Consider the following 24053-nt stretch of genomic DNA (forward strand, 5'->3'; position numbering starts at 1 on the left):
ATCTGCCGGATTTGACTAATTGAGGAGAAATCGTAGGCAGTCACGCGTGGTATCAAAGTCACGAAACATCGATCGTCACTTCCACCCTGGATCTCAAAACAAGCTTCTTTTCTAATAAAGAAAATTGCAACGAAAAAACGTCAATGGCCAAACCCAAACATAAAAAGATCTATAAAAATCAAACGATTGGAAAAACAGTTAAGCTCCTTAATCGATTCTGATCTATGTTGTTTTGAGGCTGATGTATTCCAAACACGACGTTTTAGCAACATACAGAAAAATCTGTCGTCAATAAGAAAAAATCCATCAATACCCCCAATAATAAAGCTCAACGAAACAATTGCGGAGTCAAGCGAAGACAGAGGAAATCTTTTTAACTCATTTTTTCAAAGTGTTTTTACAAAAAAAAACAATCAATAACGCCAGATCATACCAAAAGAGAAGTTAACGATATACAAATTACGGAAAAGAAAATCGAAACCGTGATTGAAAGTTTACTGCTTAACAAGTCAATAGAACCCGATAATATTGGTAATATTGTCCTCAAAAATTGTTGTAAATCCCTGCCGAAATCACTCCTTCTGCTTTATAAAACAGTAATGAATAAAAGTGCATATCCGAGTTACTGGAAGATAAGCAAGGTGTCGCCTGTATTCAAGGAAGGAAACAAAGCAGATGTTAGCTGTTATCGTCCGATAAGCCTATTGTGTTGTATTTCAAAAGTGTTCGAAAAAATTCTTTTTGATCAATTGTAGGAACATAGTCGCCACAAACTGCATGAAAATCAATCTGTAGTCCAACTATTGGTCTTTTTAGACTCTGTATACAAAAAGTTCGACAACAAAAACATAAAAGAATTGGCAGTCATTTATCTAGAATTTGCAAAAGCATTTGACAAAGTTGCGCATCATTTGCTTATCGATAAACTTAAAAATTTTTGGAGTGGGCGGAAAACTACTTAATATCATAACTTCATATCTCGATAAACGCAAACAATTCGTTAAAATTGAAAACGCCTCGTCTAATCTAACACAAGTCAGCAGTGGAGTACCCCAAGGCTCTATCCTAGGTCCGCTACTCTTCTTAATATTCATCAATGATCTACCCAACGCAAGCCCTCACCTTGAAAGTTATGGTTTTGCTGATGACTTTAAATTAAGTGCTCTGAATGAAATCGACCTAAGGAATGGCGCTCGGGGACTTGAAAACTGGTGTTATGAAAACTTAATGACGACAAATACGAGTAAATGTAAATTACTAAAATTAAGAGGAAATCTATCCGCCAAATTGAACGACACCGAACTGCATCCCACGAATGTTCAAAAGGATTTGGGCCGCTTAATAACCCCAAATCTTACATGGAACAAAAACTGTGAAATACGTGACCAAAAGGCAACAACAGCCTTTTTCCAATTAAAACGAAACATATCCGCTACGTGCTCATGGGTTAACAAACTCCACTCGTCGCGATTATAACTTACTGTTCACAAGCTTGGTCACCAAGTAGAGCCAGCTTAGTAAGTTTCGAACGAGTACAAGTAATGGCCATAAAAGTGGATTCTTAATTGCAATCTTAACTACAAAGGAAGACTAGTCAAACTTAAACTACTGCCATTATGCCTTTACGTTGAAATGCACGATCTTCTCATGTATTTATCCTTAGTAAATTCCAAATATGACATATCAATTGCTGTTGAATCTTCTAAGGAAGAAAAAACTCGCCAACACAGCAGAGGATAACATGCAGTCAACAAAAACAGACTGAACAAATCAGACGAAAACTTTTTTCACAGAACGAAACTCTTAAGCAACATCGTCATCAAACACTACGAAGAATATGAGAGCCAACTTGACAAAAAATCAAAAAGCAAACTTTATTGGGATTACTTCGTCAGAAAATTTAATTATCTAAACAGATGCACTTGGAGAATTATCTGCAAATGCATTCACTGTAACAACTGGAAAAAAACTCGAAACTCAAACTTAACTTGATGAAAACATGTAAATGACGGGACTCATAAACCCTTGGGAAGCATGACTTCCAAGAAGCCTCAACTACTACTACTACTACTACTACTACTACTACTACTACTACTACTACTACTATAGCCAAAATAATTTTGATTTAGCTTCAAAAAAATGCCTCACTGTCGAGAAAACTTATCTGAACATTTTTGTTTTCATTGCAAGTTAGACGAAGTCTGCTTCGAGACTGAACTCTTCTGCACTATATACGTTGCTTTTGCTACAGTGCTGATTTAAATTAACCGGACAAAATGCGTTAAACTTGAAAATTAAAACGCGTTTTTCTCAAGTTGGGTTGAGTTCAGGTGAAAACTTATGAAGACAAAACTTGCTTAAAATTTTAGCAGAATTGATATGGTGTTATTTGTTTTGCAAAATTCGGGCCCAAAATTTTACCCCAAAAATAGTTCATTTTGGCTTTCTTAGTTAATCAAAAATTACGCCTAAAATAACAAGTCAATCACAGACATAATTATATCAAATTGAGCCCCTTATGTAGCCCAACTAACTTTAAGAACTTTAGTCAACCAACATAGATCTACTGAATTTACTAGTTGCAATTTAAGAGTCTTAAGTAGAATATAGGTTTTTAAAAGCGGATGCAAATCATGTTGCAAATTTGAAGAGCACAGCAAGCCGCTGCTTTAAAGGAGGTCATGTACATCGTGCTTAAAGAGATATACAAGAACTAGCTATCTAATTAAAGGTTTTCACCGTTTGAGGTGCTTTGGAAGGGGCGGATGTAGCAATTCCTCGGTGGAGAACGGGCGGATTTCAAAAAGCGACACAATTTAGCTTTGTTAGGTCGTTCAAATTAATTTTTTCTCTTTCTTGAAACAAGATTTTGCCAAAACCAGACAAAATTTTGCCAAAATGTATAAGCCGCACTCGAATTTTGAAAAAATGACCGGCTGAAACTGCCGTTTATGTGGTCTCCTTTTGAAAGTTTTGACCAAAAAATGCATTTTTGGGCGCGCGCTACCTTCTCAAATTTAGTATTTACAAAAGGGCGCTTTTACAAAAATTTTAAGAGCGCCGGTTTACCTTCTAAATCCGTACATATGTAATCACTCGAATTACATGCATGCGCTAGTACAAAACGTTTTCTAAACCATAAATTTGGGTTCTAACAGCAGAGTCATAACTTAAAATTTAACCCACTAGTTCAAGCTCAACCGCATTTTGTCTGCTTTTTGAAGCGTGCACCGCTTGTAGAAACTACCTTTTTGGAAACTCGCTATAGCCTTTAACTTTGGCTTGAAGAACGTTCAGATTGAGTTCAAGCTATGTCAAGGACAATTTACTTGTGTTCAGAAGGGATCAAAACACTTCGCGATAGACTCTGGCCTTACTTATGTGGATAAAGAGTATTAGTTATATTCTGGTAGTATAGCTTGAGCTATACTCCAGAAAATAACTAATATTCTTTATAATTATCTAATCCCTACATAAATATCAATTCTAAGCCTTTGCTTTTACCTGTTTACTTTGAGCGACTTCTCGACTCGAGTGGCTAATTCTCAAATCGTATGAAGTTTTCACTTCTTGGTTAAACTCGTTAAATTCAAAGTATAAAGATTTTGTGATTGGTCTTAAACGTGGTGCAGCAAATCTCTAATTCAAAACGACATTCAAAGTTGTTCAAGCTGAAAAAGTGTTTAATTCGCCAGAGTGAAAGGATCAATTAGCCGCTTCTAATTTCTGTTCGTTTGATCAAATTATATGCAACACATTACTCTGCTCTCAGGTAAATTCAAAATGAACACATTTTTTCTCTTGAAGTTTCTGCGATTCATATTTCTTCAGTATTACATGTGGTTTCAAAAACGATTGATTTGTTCCCAAATTCGCCCAAAAACTGATTAAAAAAAAGCATGTTTCTAAATTTCTATTTTTGTACATTACAAAGTAAGTTACAATTTTGTTGTTCAAAGTCCTTTGTGAAAAGGAAGAAAAATTTTTGGCATTTCAATTGGTCTTTTAATTGTCTTTTTTCGCTTTCTCAAACACAACGAAATTTCGGATCAAATCCCCCAATACCCATAAACAATATAGGGGGAAAAATATGAATTTTTCGTGAGATAACTCTGGGGAGAATTTCATATCGGCTAATTAACAGTACAAATTATCGGAACAAAATTGAAATTTCGGCTCAACTGATTGGTATAAAATCCAATTACAATGTGTATAAACATTTTCAAAAAAAATGTATATATTTTTCGCTTTTCTATGAAATCCCGCACTGAGCGCCCTTGGATTCTAATCTTTTATGATGGATTTCCGAGACAAAAATAATCCATTATAACCCATTAAAGATGTAAAATTCAGACCACGAAATAGATTGCATTGCCATTATAACCTATTATTTTTTAGAAAAAATATCCATTATAATTCATTATAATCGATTTTAATCCATTTTTTTGGCACGTAAATCGATTATTTTTGCCATGTTATTCCATTATAGTCCAATATTTTCTAAATAATAATCCATTATTGATTAAAAGACATTTTGTTTTTAGAGCTTAATTCGATTTTTTTGCAAAAATTTTGCTGCAAATTTGCAAAATGTATGCCGAGCTGTTTTAACTCTACCAACTAAAAAACGAGAGGGGTGTCAATCATTCAACGCCTCCACCAAAATTTATCAATTAATAACCCCCGTGTTCAACCAAATGGAGGGGCGCGAATGGCGGTTGTAGTAAACTGGCAGGGAGGGAGTATGCGTGAATAAAAACGTAAGAGAACCAATTTTATTTCTTAACCGTAACACCTTCTACTAGCTGTACACCTGTAAAACGGTAACTCTAACGTTGACCTGGACAGTTATATGACGTTACGTAATATAACAATAATACATGTAAACATGCCATAGGTTCATAGTATGATTTCTACACTACATTCACCCACGGAAAATTCAAAATAACTAACAATATCGAACAAATATAATATATCTAATTGTCTTTAATAGCCTAGTACTATAATAGTTTTCAAATTGTACTTCAATTCAGTCGGTCATTTATGCCCAATTTCCTTCCCCATCACGGTCAGGCTCCCAGTCACATATTTTCAATTTTTTCTAGAATTTTTCTCTGGTCGTCTTCGGTCAAGCTTATAGCAGAAATTTCATCTGCTATAACCAATGCGTCCGTTGCAAATGGGCCGTTTGAATAGCCGCTGATGTTTTTTTCCCTCCGCCGTACCCTTTATCTTTCCCGTTGGCACAACTGTTCTTCAATCATCTTCTAACGCTAGTTTTTGTTCCTCCGGTTGTACTTAATTTCCCTCCGATTGGCTTCTGCTTCGCTCCTGAACAGCCAAAGGCGTGCTTTAACGGACAATTTCCCGACACCCTTCGTGTTTGATAGACCTGCTGATCTCAACTCTTCGTGTGATCTGCGCTGATGTCCCCGACTCTTCTCTAATTCGCCAAAACATTTCGCTCCGTGCACGATCAATCGCCTCCCCCGTTCTCTATAATTCCGCTAGTGCAATGTCCACAAGCTTGCCCAGATTAGGATTTTTCCTATTAGTCCTAATCCTTGCCGCTGTAACCCCTGTGTGTTTCTCATTTCGTCTCAGCTTATCCAACACAGCTACAAGATGCCTAGATACCTGCTCTCTTAGTCCCTTGTGTCGCCCTGCACATAGTCCTGCCCCCAGTAACGCAGATCTGTATCTCCTTATCAAAACAGGTGTCCTCCGCGCTTCTATTCTTTGGGCTGGATTTTTTCTTCGATGATGTGGGAGTCACCGATTTCTTCGTACGATCCCCCGCACTAGTAGCGCCCCGCCTCTTGTCCTGCTCACCGTTCTGAACACTACACTTTTTCTGGTTTTTGGCGGTTGTCCAGTTTTTTCATCAGGTCCAGATGCTCCAACCAGCGCCCTTTAAACTGTCCAAAACTAACAAAAATTGCTGCTTAGTCGTTTCGAGTTTTTGGATACTGGGCTGTTATTGGTTGTAAAGCTTTCGCGCTTTCGGCCTTTGGCCCATTAGAGGTTTACTCAGACTAATTGCTAAATTCTTGCAGAAGCTTGAGCTTACAGTCATACGACGCTTTTTTTCTAGGGGTCTTATGAATATCAAATAGATACTTTTGATGTCGATGTTTTTAAAAATCATTTGGATTTTTGAAAGCCATGTCAAAAGGCCTAGTTAACGTGAAAACTGCCATCAAGTGGCTCAAATTGCCATCAATTATGGAGAGTCCGAACAAAAAGTTGAAACAGACAAGTGATATAGAACGAAAGTTTTGCTTTTAAGTATAAAGTTTCTTTAACTACCTTGAGATTCGTTGACCGAAAATGATACGGCCAAAGATTAGTTTTCACTAGATATAACGTTTAACAAATTTATCGGACAACGGCTCAAACTTCTGATAAAATTCTGCCCTTCAAGCTGAAATTAATTTAAAATAATTTTCTGAAGTTTCGCGTAAACTTTTTTGCCGCCTTTTTATCGGTTCTTTTATACTGACAAAACGCATGCCAGATCGTTGCTGAATGAAAATTTTTATAAAGTTTGTTGGGCTACTTAAGGGGCTCACTTTGATATAATTATGTCTGTGATGGACTGGGTATTTTCTGCGTAATTTTTGATTAACTAAGAAAAGCCAAAATGACCCATTTTTGGGGTAAAATTTCGGACCCGAATTTCGCAAAACCAATTACACCATATTAATTCTGCTAAAATTTTAAGCAAGTTTTGTCTTCATAAGTTTTCACCTAAACTCAACTCAATTTGAGAAAAACGGGTTTTAAATTTCAAGTTTAACGCGTTTTGTCCGGTTAATTTAAATCAGCACTGTGTAAGCTATATAATTAGTAGCAAAAAGTTCGGACAGACAGACTTAATTAAAATGAGCAGTCAGTGCTTTTCGACGCTTTTTGCATGCAAAATCTGAAGCCGAACAACCTTGAACTTTTTGGCAGGCAAATTGTAGGCAAAATCAGTGACCTTGAATAATTTAGTTGCTCAAAAACTACAGTTTTTAGGTTAATTAGTTTTTTCGAAATGGTTTTTACGTGTTGAAATCAGTAAAAAGCTAAAATGCGACGTCGAAATGAGCAGTTCTAAGTTTTTTCATTTCGTTCAGATTTGTAGGCCGAAAGTGATATTATAGAGAGTTGCAAAAAGTTCGGACAGACAGAAATAAATAAAGAGAGCAATCTGCCAAATTCGAGCAATTTTTGCATGCAGATTTGAATTTTTAGGTGACATTGAGACATACTTTCTGTCTGAAAAATTAGCTTTTGCATGTAAAAATTGTCTGAAAAAGGTCATTTGCTCTTTTTAATTATTTCTGTCTGTCCGAACTTTTTGCAACTCTCTATACTGCGAAAAACTGTATTCAGATGAAAACGAAATTTCGAAAACAAAATTTCAGATGAGATTCGAAAAAATCGCATCTTGATTTGGAAGCCCCTTTCTATTAACGCAGTTCTTCAGAAAAAAAAACGAAAGACGACAGTATTCTTATTTTGTTTTCAGAAAATACGAAATACGAAACAGTTTTGAGTGGTTTATTCCTGACAGCAGCCGAAGTTTAGTTATTATACTGCAAGTCCTGGAACAAGATGCGAACTAGAGTTTGTGTGATCGGAGCGGGGCCTGCTGGAGTTACCACTCTGCGGGCCCTGCAGAGTCTGGAACCTGCAGTCACAGTCTCTGAGTCGGAAGGGTACGAAGTGGTTTGCTTCGAGAGATACGATACAATCGGAGGTATCTGGAACTTCAAGTGAGTTATTTCTAGCCAATTTAGGTGTACGCCTTTTTCAGCAATAAATGAGTGGATTGGGAGGGTCTTTTATGGCGTGTATTATCTTGTTTCAAAATGAGTCGATTAAACGGTTTTCGAGTAGATTTTTTAATTAATGAGATTTTTAACAAACCTTGCTCAAATAAAGATACAGTTTTTTTACAAAGAAAAGTTTGAAGAACATTTTTTTGAAAATAAATAGAATTAACTATCTTGAAAATTTCATTGAAAACAAATTTGAATCTATTAAAAATACACTAGATACATGCTGGATTTTGAGGGTTGAAGCTTAGGGTTGATTTGGGTTGTTCGCGTGACGAATTTAAAATTAGAAAACATTCGAAAACTTCATAGGCCCCATTTTAGTCTTACGTAATGAATTTTCCGAGCTCTCCCTTTGAAAACCAAAATACGCAAAGAGAATAACTTACCTCATTCTCCAATAGAATACCACGTTGCGGAGAAAGTCGTCTTTGATTGGCCAAAAAATGGAATGCAGGACGTAAAATAGGACCAACAAAACGGTTGACTCTTTGATGAAAAAGGTTTGAACTCTTGACAAATCAAATCCCCTCCATCCTCTGCACCAATCCCGACCTAAGCCGTCACTGAATCCACTTATGAAGAAAACGTAGGGGGGGGGGGGGGGGAGGGGGAGGAAGTTTGAAAAAATCTGAATAGATGTGCTGCTCTCTCTCCCATCTGGGAATTCGTACTTATAAAAATATTATTAACAAAAATGTCTGATTGTAAAAAGTGAGCACCAGTAAATAACTAACATTGAAGAGCGCACTTGTCAAAAACTGTTTTTACTGCAATTAGCATCAGCATCACTAGATAGCCTTCATGGTCCGCTCAAGCTGGTGTTCTTCGAATGTTGGTTATAAAGTTTTATACATTTTTGCAGCGCACATAGCTTGAAAACAAACTTATTATTATAATTATAATTAGCATCAAGTTTTTAGCTTCGGAATAAACCTACTTTAAACTTTTTACTATGAATTTAGAAAAATTGTAATTAAATTATTTAACAGGGGGGAAGAGGGAATCGAGAAAGACGAAATCGAAACGCACTCGCCGATGTATGAAGGCCTCAGAACGAACAATCCCAAAGAAGTGATGGAGCTTCCTGAGCTCCCGATGTCTTTGAAACAAGATGACCCCAAAATCGGAAGTACCAGTTATCCCTATCGAAGTTACATGCTTGAGTACCTTGAAGAGTTCGCCCGCAAGTTCGGCATTGAAAAGTATATCAAATTCAACAGTTGGATTCAAAATGTGACATTTGACGAAAGCGTGAAAAAATTCAATGTCAGCGTGAAAGACCTGAAAACGAAACAGGAGAGAGAAGAGGTGTTTGATTACGTAATAGTAGCGACAGGTCACTTCAGTTGCCCGAATTACGTAACATACCCTGGCCAAGAAACGTTCAAGGGAACGGTAGTTCACTCAAAACAATTTGTCGATGAGGCTAGATACAAAGGTCAGTCACAATTTGGATTAGTATTGTTTATTTTTACAGCGTAGAATTTTAAAACATCATGAATTTAAAAACCTGAGTAGAGTTAATTAAAGCAATATTTCGAATGGTTTGAGCATTTTTTTTAATGAACCGATTAAACTCAAAATCTTGTTTTTGAGCGCATTGAGCTAATTTGGTAAGAAAAATCAGCCAAAATAGACGCACTTTTCAACACAGGAAGGTAGTTAAGTAATCCGCTAATACCCCAACAGGTAGGGGTTGCAGGGGCGGATTTAGGGGTGGGGGGGGGCGGACGCCCCTTCTCTCAGGGATTCGACCCCCTACGGACCCAAAGGGTCCCCCTTTGTACTATTTTGAGATATCCATATTTGGTGACGGACCCTAAAAATTTACTGCACCAGGGGAAGAACCGTGGAAGAAACAATATCATATCTGGGAACCGCAGCTGGGGGCTCAAGTAACTTTGCTTCTTTCTAAGTTCAATAGCACTTTATAAAAGAATACATTTAAAGTCCAAAACATCACCAAACAAAACTTTACACTGCAGTACTACGAAGTTTTTTAGACAATTTTTTACCACAACTCAGGGCTTCATGAATCACATCGTCAAATATTTTCACACCGAAGGTCTTAAAATTGTGAAAGCTTTCTGTTTGAAAAAATCAAGCAAATTATCAAAGTGTAATTCATGGCCGCCAGTGTTCAGAACTTGTTACTAGCGTTCTACGGTTATTCTGCGAACTTCTGTAAAACAAAATGAATGCTACAGAGAAATTTTGTATTTTACTGTTCATTTTTTTTACCTCGTAATTGAGCTTTTGATAATTTTTTTCAATAGCAATAAACCCTATTCACTGGTTAGCTCCTAGCTCAACTGTTGAACGAAATTTGCTTAAAATTTATAATACCTTCGAACAATTATCGGAATTAAAACTTGTTTTTGCACCTCTAACTATCGTTTCGAATCTCTTCAAGCATTTTAAAAAACTTCCTGAGTTTCGAATTTAAGGTAGTCTGTTAAAAAAAAACAATTGAAAAAGTTAAATCAACATGATCAATTGAAAAGAATTGAATTGAAAGTGTTAGCGGAAAAACGACTTCTGCTAAACTGAAATTAATATGATAATAGATTTTATGAACAATCATTTTTTTCTGAAAATGGACACAGTTTTTCACACATGCATTTCAAAAACTTTCGGGAATTTTTAATTAGCCTGAAAGCAGTGAGCTTAAATGACCAGCAGTGAGCTTAACTCATTTCACAGTGAAAACAACAGTTACTTATAAGAACAACCGTTGATGTTTTCTATTCATTTCAAATACCAAATTTGGCAAAATTAATTTTTTTCTCATTAACATGTATCCTTAATCATCAGTATTTGGGTATTGAATGCGTAAGAAAAAAACCTTCCCAAGCTTTTTCAGGTGAGATTCGAGCAAGATTTAAAAAAACTTTAAAGTCCTTTTCCAGTGTGGAAAAAAATTGGCTCAAAATTTTTTTCAATTTTTGTCTAGCTGTGACCAATTAAAGCGATCAAGTAACGTTACTTTTATATGCAAATAAATAAATTTAGGCTAGAGAAAACATTTATTTTACTTTCAAGAAATTTAATTGAAATCTAGTTGAAAGAAATGTATCGAATCACAATCTACCGCAAATTAATCGAAAACAAACATGAAATTGACTAATTACCAACATTATGCATATGAGGTCAAACATAAAAATTTTCATTCAAATTGATTGATTACCACTTTCAATTTGTTCAGTGAGAAAAGGTTTATATCTGTTATTATTGCAATTTTTCAACCCCCCCCCCCCCCGAACAGTTCCGATTTTTAAAACCTAAATTTTGTGTCAAGGATTGGTTATAATCCAAGTATATGTTATGCTTAGTAGTGATCGAACTATACTTGATGTAGTTTAAATCTTTGTTTTTTTTACAAATAACAGATAGTATTTATCACCATCCGTGATTACGTGTTTGATGTAAAAAAGTCAAAATGTTTCGAGGCACTTTTATATTTCATTATGACCTTAATATCTACTGCTTTTGCACAAGCTATCATAAGTGTATAAGTTTTTAAAAAATGCAGGTTTGCGAAAACAGTATAACATCATAAAAATATTTATTGTCTCATTTTCAAAAATGTTTGATGAAGAGTCCAATAACCCATTGATACAAGGTTTTTCAGTTTAGCGGGAAGTTGTTGTGCTCCTCGGGGTTTCTTCAAGCTGGAGTAATCAGCATTTAGTCTAGTTGGCCCGATGATTTCGAGATCAATGGTTTAAAACGTTGACATGAAATTTAAAAAAATGATTTATAACGACGTTTCTACGTTATTATGTTGCTTTTGCAATAAATTGTTTTGCGTTACGTTTAGAATCATTGCATTAAACTGCTCGGAAGAAAAAAAAGCTATAAGCAAACAACATCTCTCGAACCAGATGAACGTATTTTGGCAAGAAATAGCGGCGATGTATTTTTAGTACCCTCATCCACGGTGCAACACGCCCAAAATTTCATTACGTGCATATGAGAACTTGAATGAAATTTAATCAACTGGTAGAAAAAAGTTTTCGGTAGTAGTTTTGGCTTTTCATGTAAATGATGCAAAGATTTCCATGGTAATTCTTCTTTTGTTAAAAAAATCAACCATAGTTTAGGGTACTTCAACTTAAAAAATTAGCCAAATAGATTTATTTTTTTCCTTCAAAGTTTGGTAGAAAATTGTCTAATTTTAAAAAGTATGAAATTAAAATATTTCAACAGAAGCCTTTTATTCGAAACTTTTTTCATTTTTGATTGAAATGCAGTAAGTTTTTCCGGTAATGTATTGACTTTCAATTGAAATGAATAGTCTTCACACTGATCTTTAAATCCGTGTTCTTTGAACCACTACACTTCTACCAACTCTTCTTTTTACCCGGACTTTTTACCCGCTATGCTCAATCAATTTGTTTTGATTACCTCTCCATCTAATATTCTTCAATTCTCTAACACAAAACTTCTCAACTTCTGTTTTTTGCGCACAATTCTAAATTCATTACATCACATCTTTGACAGCTAAATGACTACCCCAAATTTTTGGGTCAACGATTTAACTTATTTTTAAACGTGTGTTGTTTCTTTCGTTCAGTTCTTTTACCCACTAATACTCTACCTAACTAATACTAATACTTTTACTCACTAATACTCTACCGCTACCCAAAAATCAACTTCTCTGTAACTCACTAAGGTTCGTCAGTTAGGGTAATTATTTATCTTCAGAAGCTAATTTTTGAATAGTTTCAGCACCATTTATAACTTTCTAGTTTTTATATTCTATTTTACTATGTCAATGCTAAGTCGAGTAGATACCAAATTCTATTAACTACTGTTGTGAATTTTTCTCACGAGGCACAATTATTTCTAACTTCAATCGAAAAGTTGAATGAGTCCAATTAATTCACCAGCAATTCCGCCGCTGTTTTAACTCAACTAATTAAAGTTTTGTAACACATAATTTCGACTGATTTCATAATTTTTTTTCTACCTGATGATCAGAGAGATAAAGTTGAATTCGGATCGGCTTCTAAGTAATTATCAAAAAAAATAGCTACAATATTTCTATAATTAATGCCAAATTGTTGGCAATAGTTTTTTGGTTTCCGGTTTTTTTTTCGTCAAAGCAATGATAACCTATGCAAACAAAGGTCATCAATTGAAAGTTAAGCAACAGCGCAGTGTATTTTAAGAAATATGAATCAGTGTGCCCAGTTGAGTTAAAATTCTTCCAGTCAACTCGTTGTAGTCGTAGTCTGAACTCATTCCTAATGTTCTATCAAAGTTTTTCGATTTTAGAAAAGAAATATCGTTTAAGTTAATTCTCAAATCACGTTGCATAAACTTTGGGTGCTGACCGCGTCCGTAATTTTTTAATACAAATTCTTCAAAAGCTTTTCCATGTCAGATAAACTTTGAATCTTGATAACACTGATCGAATTCACTGAATACTTACAAACAATTGTAAAAGGAATCAGTTGTTTGAGGTATACTTCCAGCAGTTTTCTTTAATTTTACACTAAATTGTTTTTATATATTTATTTACAAAAAATATTAGGTTCCGAATAGATTAATGTTTTCCAAATCAAATATAATTTGTTTTCTGCGGAAAATGCTGAATATTTACATTTTGACAACCCCTTTTTTACTTTTAGCAATTGGTTTTACTCCAACTTGTTGTTCCGACCATTGGCAATGGGGAAGAATTTTGTGTTCCGATGTGTTCTTGTTTTTAATCTTTTTCTTTTCCACGCAAATTCTGGGTCTACAAATAATCATCGGAATGAATCGAGTGATATACTTTATTGAATTTTTTTCAGTCGGGATTCAAAAACTTGTGTCATTGTTGAGAAAAACAGGTTTTCATTTTTTGATTTTTGGTCTTGTTTCGAATAAGGTTAGCGAGCAGCCAACTTTTGTTTTCTAGGAAAAATTAGGTATATTAAATTGTCACTGGAAAAATTGAGTAAAATATTCTCAAAAACTTTAAAAAGTTTCATAAAACTGTCCTAACGTTGAAAAAAAATTAGTTAAGACTTACCGTTTTAGTTCAATTTATGTGGACGAAGCAAGCTTGTTTTAAAAATATTTTTCAGCGCTATCTTGGAAATAAAAAAATAGCTCATTGGAGCTCATTGTGGTTCTTGCATCATTTTTTGCAAATAACGGCTCATTTTACCTATTTTTTTTACTAACGAGTATGCCTAATTTTAGGCAATCATCCAGATTTTTCAAATTACACTACATTTTTTGTTTTTAGTCTGATTTGAAAAATCTGGTTGATTGCCTAAAATTTGAGCATATTCGACAGTAAAAAAAACGTAGGTAAATTGAGCAGTAATTTGCAAAAAAAGCAAGAACCACAGATATTTCCAAAATAAAATTTTGTTTGTCTGATTTCCAAGATAGCGCTGAAAAAAGTTCAAGAACAAAATTTAATTTGATTTAATTTGAAAACAACAAATAATTCTTAAGGTTTTTTTTAAGATTTACGGAACTGGAAGATTTTGTGGTATTTCCAAAACAACCGGCTATCATTGTTGTCTTATTGAAAACTGCTATGATTAAAAAAGTTTTCTGCTTTCAGTTGATTAGTTTTCATTGAGCTAAAGAATCAAAACTGACAGCAATTTAATCTAAATAGATACTTTTAAAGCTAGTTTTGGGGTTTTCTATTGTTGAAATCATTAACCAGTATACACTAGATCTATTGAGACTAGGAGATATAAGAGAAAGAGTAAGATAAGATTGGTATTAGACTAAGAAGTTGCACGAATTTATCCGGCAGAAAATAAGATAGCGTGACGAATAGACGGTGTACCTTATTTGATATTACTCTACGAGTACAGACCAAAGGTCATAACTCACTTTTGAACAAATTTGATCTGAGAAAACTAAATTTTTGTCGCTTTGAAACCTTAAAACCCAACGCTACTTACATTTTTTCATAGTCAAATTTCACTTGGCGTAGTTCATGTTTTTGATTTTTGACAAATGAGAGTTCCTATTTTGAAGTGTTTGGAATAAAAAAGACCAAGATGTTTTGAGACAGCTTTCATATTTCATTCTAACCCTTTAATGTCTAATTATTTTTTCATAAGTTTTCGATTTTGACTAAAACTATTTGAATGTAAGATTTTTTAAAATCTAATATCTGAGAATTTGATACGTTGAATTTATGTTTTAATACAACACATTTCATGATTCACTATTGCCCCTCCTAGAACAAAAGTTAAAACTCAAAACAAACAATCTACTATATTGTCAACAAGCATGCAGGTATGATCCGAAAAGCGAATGAGAAGGATAGCAAATATGAAGTTTGCACTATAATTTTTTCTAGGAAAGTTTTGACGTTTGTTTAGCGGGAAGTCGCTGTGCTTCTCAGAGTTGCCTCAAGCTGGAACAATGAGCATTAAATCTTTTGTATTTGTTTACTTCAAGATCAGTAGTTTGAAATTTTTATTAAGGATAAAAAACTTATAACGCTAAGACGCGTTATGTTTAAAATCAAAACGCTCAAAAGAAAAAATTAGAAATCAGCGAACATTTTTCATTCGGCCTGTTGAACTTTAATTTGGCCAGAACAAGCGGCGATATGTCTCCAGTACCTTAACAAATGCTGCAAAACCCACAAAACTTTTCATGTGAACTTCGATGAAACTTTGCTTGTTTTTGCTGATTTTATAGTCAACTGGTAGAAAAAAAATTCTTTGCGAATAGTTTTGTTTTTCTTGTAAATGAGGCAATGACTTTAAATCTAGCGGTTCTTTTATACAAATCATACAGACTGAGTCTTTCCCTTAAGCTCCAAATAATCGTAACCATAATAAACTATTCTATTGCTGTATACCTATATACAATTGCTGTACATAAACTTAAAAGAATAAAACTATTAAAAGGAAGTATGTGAATTAAGAACGTTAAAAAGCACAACTGAGAATTATCTCATATCGACCAATGGTCGTAACTAAATTGGTTAACAGGTATTTATTAAATACCTAAGGTCATTTAAGACACTAAAATTAAATCACAACATTTCCCACCGGGAAAAAAAAACTGCATACTAACTACATAACTCTATATACACCCTTTTTCCCCCTTCAAGAATGAACAAGATTTTACAAACTGCACCAAGAAGGTAAATATACAGAAGCAAAATAGAATACACAATTGAGAGAGAATGTACAATGTACAGGGTGAATATACAGAATTACAATTTTACGAATTACAGTAACTAACTAAATTAAAACTAATCCACAACATGTACATTAACATGTACAATTGTATCTACAGGTAACATTTAAAAAAATTAGACGGTAAGATATGGGTCAAGTTTGTATTTTGCTCAGTTTATTTGATATGTGAGTTAATTAAATTGGTTGTCAAAATCATCCAGTTTAGCCCTCATTTCCGAATCGATAGTCGAGGAAATTTCGCTACAGTTGTCTACCTCGTGCGGGGAGTCTTTCGTGATCTGGTACGCTGAGTGTAAGCCCGAGGAATTTCCGTGGAAATGAGTCTTCGTAGGTGAAATTACTGGTCTGACCGTCGGGAGAGAGTTCTTTGATGACCAGGATAACGTCGTTTCCGCAACAAAAATTTGTCGGGGAGGGGTCTCCGCTAGTGGTGTCAATAAATCAGACGGTGATGAGAACGTGAAAGTTGCCCTGGGAATGTCGGGTGGAGAGGAGAATACTGAAGGTGACGCCCCTGTGTCATCTTTTTCTAGGACCACGTCTATAAAGCGGCGATTTCCGTAAAACTGTGGGGACCCACATTTCTGCGTGGTCTAGAGTGTCGAGGCTTTATCGTCGGGCTGAGTATTGTAGGCTCCGGCGACCAATACTTGCGACCCTCCTGCTTCGGTTGAGTCGGGGATAACAACGATCTCCCGGAGGTCGGTGTTCGCTGGCCTTTCTGAGCTCGGGTTTGGGGATTCGACGGTACCTGTAACACTTAAGCCCTGGTTAGACTCGGAATGATGGCTCTGAGGTATATTATTATTGGTCACATTGTCGAAGTAATCATCGATTATTCCGTCCCACGAGTCTAGGTTTAAAGAAGATGAGGAACCTGAAGAGATTCGAGAAGAGTCTTGAGTGGCCATGCTCACAGTCGGTGCACTAGTCCCTGCTCTGGTGTTGAACGCTCTTGAGATGCCTTGTCCCGAATGCCCAGAGGGTGTCGATACTGCTTTCTTTGGTGGTGAGAGTTTCTTTTTTCCAGCTAAACTCGAATGGGTATGAAGATTATGCCCGGTGGGTGTCTGATTCACTTTTATTTTTTCTAGGCCCGGGGAGTATTTTTCCTTTGATAGCCAGATCCGATTTGCGTAAAACGTGACCGTTGTCAAGGGTTATGTTGTGTTCTGAAGAGTCGATGATATCCTTCTTAACTAGATTAAAATATGGTTTCCTCTTGTTAGACACCTTTCTATATAAATTACCTCCCATGACTGCTTTTCTTTTTGCAAGGGGTTCTGAAGCTTGTTTATTGTCGTCCGCGTTTGTATTTAGAGTGACTGTACTAGATAGTGGCAAGTTGTCTTCTGGGTCTGACGTGCTGTCCTTTTCCTCGTCCAGATATCCATCTTCTGCCCCGTCGTGGAGTTCCCAGTTAGTGGCCCGATCTTTGGACATGATATCTTTCCCTTCATCTAAATGGTCAATATCGGACATAAGGTTTTTCCACCTAGTGTTCGCTACTCTATCAAAATGATTTTCAAAAGGGGTACAGCCGATCGCGGATTGCTTCGAGATTCTCAAATTCCAAATAATTTTTGCGATCGACTCGATAAGTGACATCTTGGGTAATTCGAAAGACATTGCCAGTAGTTTCGATTTAATTGTGTAAACTAATCTTTCCACTAGATCATTGGATCTGTGGTCGCCGAATGTGCAGTAAACAATTTCCATATTAAATTTTCCGCAAAAGTTTTTGAAATCATGTGATAAGAAGAATGACCCATGCTCGACTCTTATTTTTCTTGGGAACCCATGAAGATGACAGTAATCGTTTAAGAATGAAATTACATTTCTCGTAGAGGTGTTGTTAACGATCTTGGCCGAAGGGAACTTTGTATAGCAATCAATGCAAAGAAGGATGTTTTTATTGTTACCCCAGAACGCGTCCAACGGTCCCGCAAAGTCCAGATTAATTTCTTTGTTCGCGGATGTCAAGTCGGAAGTTTCGAAATATTATGGGTGCCTAGTAAAACTTTAATGTTCTTACCAGCTTTTAAACATTGGCTACACGTTCTCCCGTGATGGTAAATTTCCCGATAAATGTGCAGCCACCATAAGTATTTGGCAAGAGATTTCATCCCAAACTGTCCTGGATGAGTCTCATGGAGCATCGAATTGAAACTTCCCCTGATAGTAGCTGGGACAACTAATTTGTTATCGAGGAAAAATAAATTGTCTGTCACGTGTAGGTCTTTGGCATAGATTTTCATGTAGGCTCCGTGTATGCCCATTGGTCGATTCGTCTTTATCGTCTCGATCAAGTCCCACAGCACCTTATATTCCCTGGTCATAATCTGCAGCAGTTTCTTTGAGCAGTGGTTTTCAGGGCGAATCGGTGAATTTGGTAGGTTTAGGTCAGCCTTGTATCTTCTTACGAGGTCTGCGTGGTCGGGTGAAAGTCGGTCATCTCTGAATTTGAGGGCGATATTATGTTCTTCGGGGATGATCAGTAGAAGTTCATTCACTTTATCCATTGGAAATTCTAGCTGTTTTTTAGAGGATGGTATAAATTGTCGGTTTCCTAATATAAAATGTAGCAGGACTTTGTCCGTGAAGGTAATACTTTTAAAATTAAATTTCGAATTATCAACAGGTTGACAATTTGTAGTACAATTTTCTGTCTGAGAATGATGATTGTGACAAATTTTGATCGACCGAGCGATACAAGATATGATAGCAGCAATAATTTTGAGATTAAGTAAAGCTAAAGAGCTATTCAATCAATTCTGACTAATCACGTCGCTTGAATTTTCGTTTCCCGACGGGATTGTAAAAACTCGAGAATTAGTATCTACAGCGACCGCTGGTCTATCTACAGTATTTACAGTAACAATTTTAGACTGTTGTTTATTCAATAAAATGTTCTGAGTTTTGTTGATTGAAGCGACTACAAATTCGTCGTCATAATGAGAAATTGGGAGGGTTTTGCCCGAAGGGAGTCTATATAAAAGGTCTGTAAAACCCATGTCCTTTCCTGGTAAATGCGAAATTTTAAAATTGAATGGTAACAGTCTGTTCACCCAACGGGTCAATCGACTATGCATCGTTTTATTCCCATGGTTTGCTGAAAGTGCTGATAGTAATGCTTTATTGTCTGTTACTATTTGAAATTCAGTTCCGTACAGGTAGTTTCTAAAGTGTTCAGTTGCACATACGACTCCCAGCAACTCCAATTTGTTGGTAGAATACTTCATTTTATGGTTATTCAAAAATCTGGATGCAAACGCGATTGTTTTCCACTGGTCGCCCTGTAATTGTTCGAGGGTTGCCCCTAGTCCGTTGTGTGAAACATCAGTTTTCAGTCTTGTCTTCTCTTTTATATCAAAGTGGCTGTTTTCTGTGATATTTACGATTTCCGCTTTTAACTTCTCAAACGCTATGGAATGGTTATTGTCCCATTTGTAGACCAATTTTTTGTTTAGTAGTCGGTGAAGGGGAGAACTTAATGTCGATAAGTTAGGAACGAATTTTACGTATTGGTTTATCGAGCCGAAAAATGAACGTAATTCGGAAATATTCTTGGGGGTTGGCAAGTTTTTTATTGCGTCTGCTTTACCGACCAAAGGTCGTACTCTATCGCCAAAAATTTTGAAGCCAAGCCATTCGATATCTGATTGCGCATTTCCCCCATTTAACTGCCATGTTGTTCTTATCTAATATTGATAAGATTTTTTACACTATTGATTTTGTTCTTCCAAGGATCCACGCGAGGCTACCAAGATGTCGTCTATGTAACAATTTGTGAAAGGTATATTTTTCAACAGTGAGTCCATGACCCGTTGGAATTCGTTTGGCATGTCCCTCAGTCCGTAAAATCCCGTTAAAAATCGATACGTTCCGGTAGTTTCACTGCCTACTATGCTAAAGTTGCACTGTTTACTTGTTTGTTCGCATAATTTGAGTTGGCTATACGCATTTTTCAGGTCTAGACTACTAAACCAAACTCGCCCGTTGGATTTCTCTGAGATTTGAAGAGCCACGTTATCTATAAATTCATGGATGTTCGGCATTTGATATTTATTTTTGAAAATTTGATCGTTTAATAACTTGGAGTCTAATGCCAGTTTGATCGAAGTATCCTTTTCCGAGTAATTACAATTGGGCTGATAAAACAATCTTCGTCGCATTTCTCTAATTTTATTATGTGACCCTCTGTTTCCATTCTTTTTAATTCTTCGTTCACTCCGGCGAGTAAGTGGAGTGGGACTCTTCTCCCTTTGGATTGTATTGGTTTAAAAGGTGAGTGAAAATGTGTTACTTTTCAGTCGTTAGGTATTTTCCTCACTCTAGTGAATAGTTCTTTGAACTCGTTAAAAATCTTGGCAGATAAAGAAGGTAAGTTTTTGTACTCACTCTCGAGTGTGGGTTGGTTGACCATGGAGATTCCTTGGGGGCATTTCCTCTGTACCACTTCTATGCCCAGCTTGGGTAAATTGTCGTTCCCCAGGATGTTTCGTTCATGTCCGCCAGTTATGAAGAACGGGGTTTCTTCGCTCATCCACCCATTGGACTGTGTTTTGACAATTATTGTTCCCAAGATATTTACGTGTCGTTGGTGAAACTGCAGTATAAGTCTTTTATCCTTTTCTCCACTAGGTGTTTTTTGAGGTTCGGATATCTCAATTTAATCTCGTGTAATACATTCTGTTTTAAAAAACTTACGGAGCTGGCTGAATCTACAGTTATGTTCATATTTACAATCATATCCCAGCCGATGCCTAAGTTCAGGAGTTTCTTTGTTTCGAGACCGTTTTTGTCGTAAATAGTTCTAACGCTCAACACCGAAAAATCGTCATCGCCACTCTGTCCGTACACGTTCCACGCATTTACAACGATTCTTGGTCTTCCGCCCACGAGTTTTCCGGAGGTGCGTATGAACAATTCTCGGTATTTACATAATTATCTGATACAGTATTTACAGTTGGTCTCTTATTGCGTGATTTACATATTTTGGCGAAGTGTCCTTTATAATTACAATTTTTACAGGTTATGTCCTTCGCTGGGCAGACGTTTAAGTGCCCTTTCGTAAATGCATGCCCATATTTCATGCACGAGTTACTCCGTTCAATGTTTAGGCTCGGTTCCTTTTTGATCTGATTGTGATTTTTAAAAGATTTAAAAGTTTTCCCGTTGGTCGACGACCGTGACATATTTGTCAAATTCTGGTGATTAAAATATCCCTCTCGTCGATTAAAGCTTGGTTAAGTGCTTCCGACGGGCTTTTGGTTGCTGACAGTAGTTTCCTCTGGGTATCTGTGTTCTTCATATTGCAGATGAAAATGTCCCTTATCCACTCTGCCTCGTCAGATTCCTTGATGTTGCACGTGCTGGCTAAATCCGTCAGGGCTCCCCAGAATTGTTCGTACGACTCGCGGTCCTTTCTGCTTTCGATTTACTAACTTATATCTTTCGAATGTAGTGTTCGGCGGTTTGTTAAATGCTGCGTCAAGCAAAGTCCAGAACTCGGAGAAAGTTATTGCTAAAATTTTGACTCTCGGGTTCTTCTGTGTAAAAACTCTTTTTCCTTCGCTCCCTAAGGCTAGAAATAAAATTGATCGCAGTTTTTTGTCCGGCTCCGTTCGTTTCATTCAATTAAATTTCCTCTTTTCTTCGTTGATCCGCTTTTCTTCGGCGGATTCGTACTGTTTCATCGCGTTTTTGTTCCTATTCTCTCTGTTGGCTCTTTCCGTGTCCGACTTGCTGCCTGTTGCTTGTTCCAAAATTGGTATTTGCGTCTCTGGTATCTCTGGTCCGTGCAGAATCTTTAAATCCAGATTTTCTTTGGTAATGATCGCCAATTGAAATGGTCGCTCCATTGGGTCCAGGCATGCGGTGGCTCTAGGGTATGGTTAGGTCAAAAGGGGGGAATTCCACGCACGTTCGAATCATTAGACTGCGCCATAATAAACTATTCTAATTCTGTATACCTATGTACAATTGTTGTACATAAAGTTAAAAGAATAAAACTATTAAAAGGAAGTATGTGAATTAAGAATGTTAAAAAGGACAACTGAGATTTATCTCATATCGACCAATGGTCGTAACTAAATTGGTTAACAGGTATTAATTAAATACCGAAGGTCATTTCAGACACTAAAAACAAATCACAACAAACCACCCGACAAATTTTAGATTGCACCAGCTTGAGGCGATTCAGGGGACCAAAGCGACTAGCAACTCTAGTGTAGCTATTGCCCGCCAAACCACACGGCCCAACCTTAAAAAAGTTTAGGTTTTTTTTGCAATTTTTTGCCTAATTTTAAGTATTCAAATGTTTCGAAGTGGAGAAAAAAGGTAATATTTTAACAAAAGAACTAAGATAACCAAATACTTTTTTTTAAATGATGTGCCGATTTAGTAATTGAACAAAGCGTGGCTAAGAGTAGCAAGTATAGAATAAGCGAAGTGAAGATTTGTCAAAAAAATTTTCAATTTCAATTGGTTCGAAAAGCATTTAGAAAAAAATAAGAAGAATGATGTGTTGAGGTTTTGTTGATAAAAGCTTATAGAAAAAATAGAATTTTGAGAAAAAACTGGAAGAAAAATTTCATCGAAAAAAACGATTATAAGTAACTTAAAATTCTTATAAATTTGCGTACTTTTTGTTTGAAATCGGTTAAATTATTTTAAATTCTGTGGGCCTGAAAAAATTAGTGTATGCAAAGTTATAAGAAATTAGTGCGTAAAACAGTAGTGTAGTTGGAGAGCAGTAACAGTAGTGGGGAAAGAACATGTGCACTGGAGTTTGATTTAAGAAATTAGGCAGATTAGTGCTGTGGGTTGTTCGCCCGAAATTTAGTAATTGGTTAACAGTTAGTGTCAATTTACATATCTAGAAGTTCGTGAGTAAGAGTAGCCTGTCCAAAATAAACGGAGGTACAAATTTATGGAAAAAATCGTATGGTAAAAATTTTGTCGGTAGAATAGTAGAATATTTAGTAAAAATTATATAATCCACAAGGATATTTGTCTAAAAATTAATGCGTCGATCAAGTTTTTTTGTGAGAAGGAAAATAGAGCGTAGAAAGATTGTGAAGAACCTTGGGTCTTAAGAGTAAAAGTTATAAAAAATAGTGCCTTGAAAAATTAGAAATTTAACTCAGAATTAGAAAAGTTCAAATAGTTAGATTTATCGAGTTGATGTTCTTGTTTAAATATAAAATAGTAGGATGTCGAAATAACTGTGACGTTTAATTTTATCGAGATTTAAACAAAAAATGTCGAAATAACGTTGATGTAAAGAGGATTTTAAATTAAGCAGAGTCGTGATTTTACGTTGCATGCTTCTGACATATTTTTTTTGAAAGTTTTGAATATGCACAGAAAAGTAATTGCTTTCATGAATCAAGTTAGTTTTGCTTTGATTTTTTAAAACTTGTTTTGACTAAATTGTATAGCATGAATGTAAACTTTACTTCAAATTTTTTATTGAACTATTTTGATTGCACTGCAGATCTCAGGTTGATATTAGTTCGCTAGATTTATGCTTGAGATATTGATGGCTATAACACACAACTTTGCCTTTGATAAGGCTTTTGAAAGATTTTATCATAAACTTTTTTCAGTTATTAAACAAATATGTGAGTATAACTGATTAAATGGGTGATGGAGCTGTTAGTGGTGGTAAACATTACTTGATTTATTTTGTAACTTTGATTAGTGATGATTTGTTGGATTGGTGATTATTTGGTGCTTAGGTTGTTTAGGTGTAGATGAGGGTAGATAGTAGTGAGTTAGGACCGATGTGGTTAACTCATAGAGTAATTTCGGATAGGGTACACCGTCTGCTCGTCACGCTATCTTATTTTCGGCCGGATAGATTCGTGCAACTTCTTAGTCTAATACCGATCCTAATCTTACTCTTATACTATCTAGTCTCAGGTTGTTTAACTAGTCTCTGCTAGGCTCAATAGATCTAGGGTATACTGGTTTATTGCGGCTGCTGAAGTGCTCGGGAGAGTCCAACTAATTTCTAAGTTAAATTCAAATCGCTCTG

The 24053-nt window shown here is 35.8% G+C and overlaps 3 protein-coding genes across 3 annotated transcripts in view; 2 read left to right on the forward strand and 1 right to left on the reverse strand.

Moving 5' to 3' along the window:
• The window catches only part of LOC134845551 (cytoplasmic dynein 2 intermediate chain 2-like), a 405850-nt gene that overhangs the window by 147804 nt on the left and 233993 nt on the right, over nucleotides 1-24053 (reverse strand). The window lies entirely within an intron of this gene.
• The window catches only part of LOC134846147 (zinc finger matrin-type protein 2-like), a 209456-nt gene that overhangs the window by 92240 nt on the left and 93163 nt on the right, over nucleotides 1-24053 (forward strand). The gene's annotated exons all lie outside the window — the stretch shown is intronic.
• The window catches only part of LOC134845863 (trimethylamine monooxygenase-like), a 64697-nt gene continuing 43980 nt past the window's right edge, over nucleotides 3337-24053 (forward strand). The window contains exons 1-3 of the mRNA XM_063862963.1: nucleotides 3337-3772; nucleotides 7517-7763; nucleotides 8819-9267. Coding sequence (XP_063719033.1) covers nucleotides 7603-7763; nucleotides 8819-9267 — 610 coding nt within the window. The 5' untranslated portion in view covers nucleotides 3337-3772; nucleotides 7517-7602. The remainder of the gene's footprint in view (nucleotides 3773-7516; nucleotides 7764-8818; nucleotides 9268-24053) is intronic.

This window comes from Symsagittifera roscoffensis, chromosome 5 (genome assembly GCF_963678635.1).
Source record: "Symsagittifera roscoffensis chromosome 5, txSymRosc1.1, whole genome shotgun sequence".
NCBI classification, from domain to species: Eukaryota; Metazoa; Xenacoelomorpha; order Acoela; family Convolutidae; genus Symsagittifera; species Symsagittifera roscoffensis.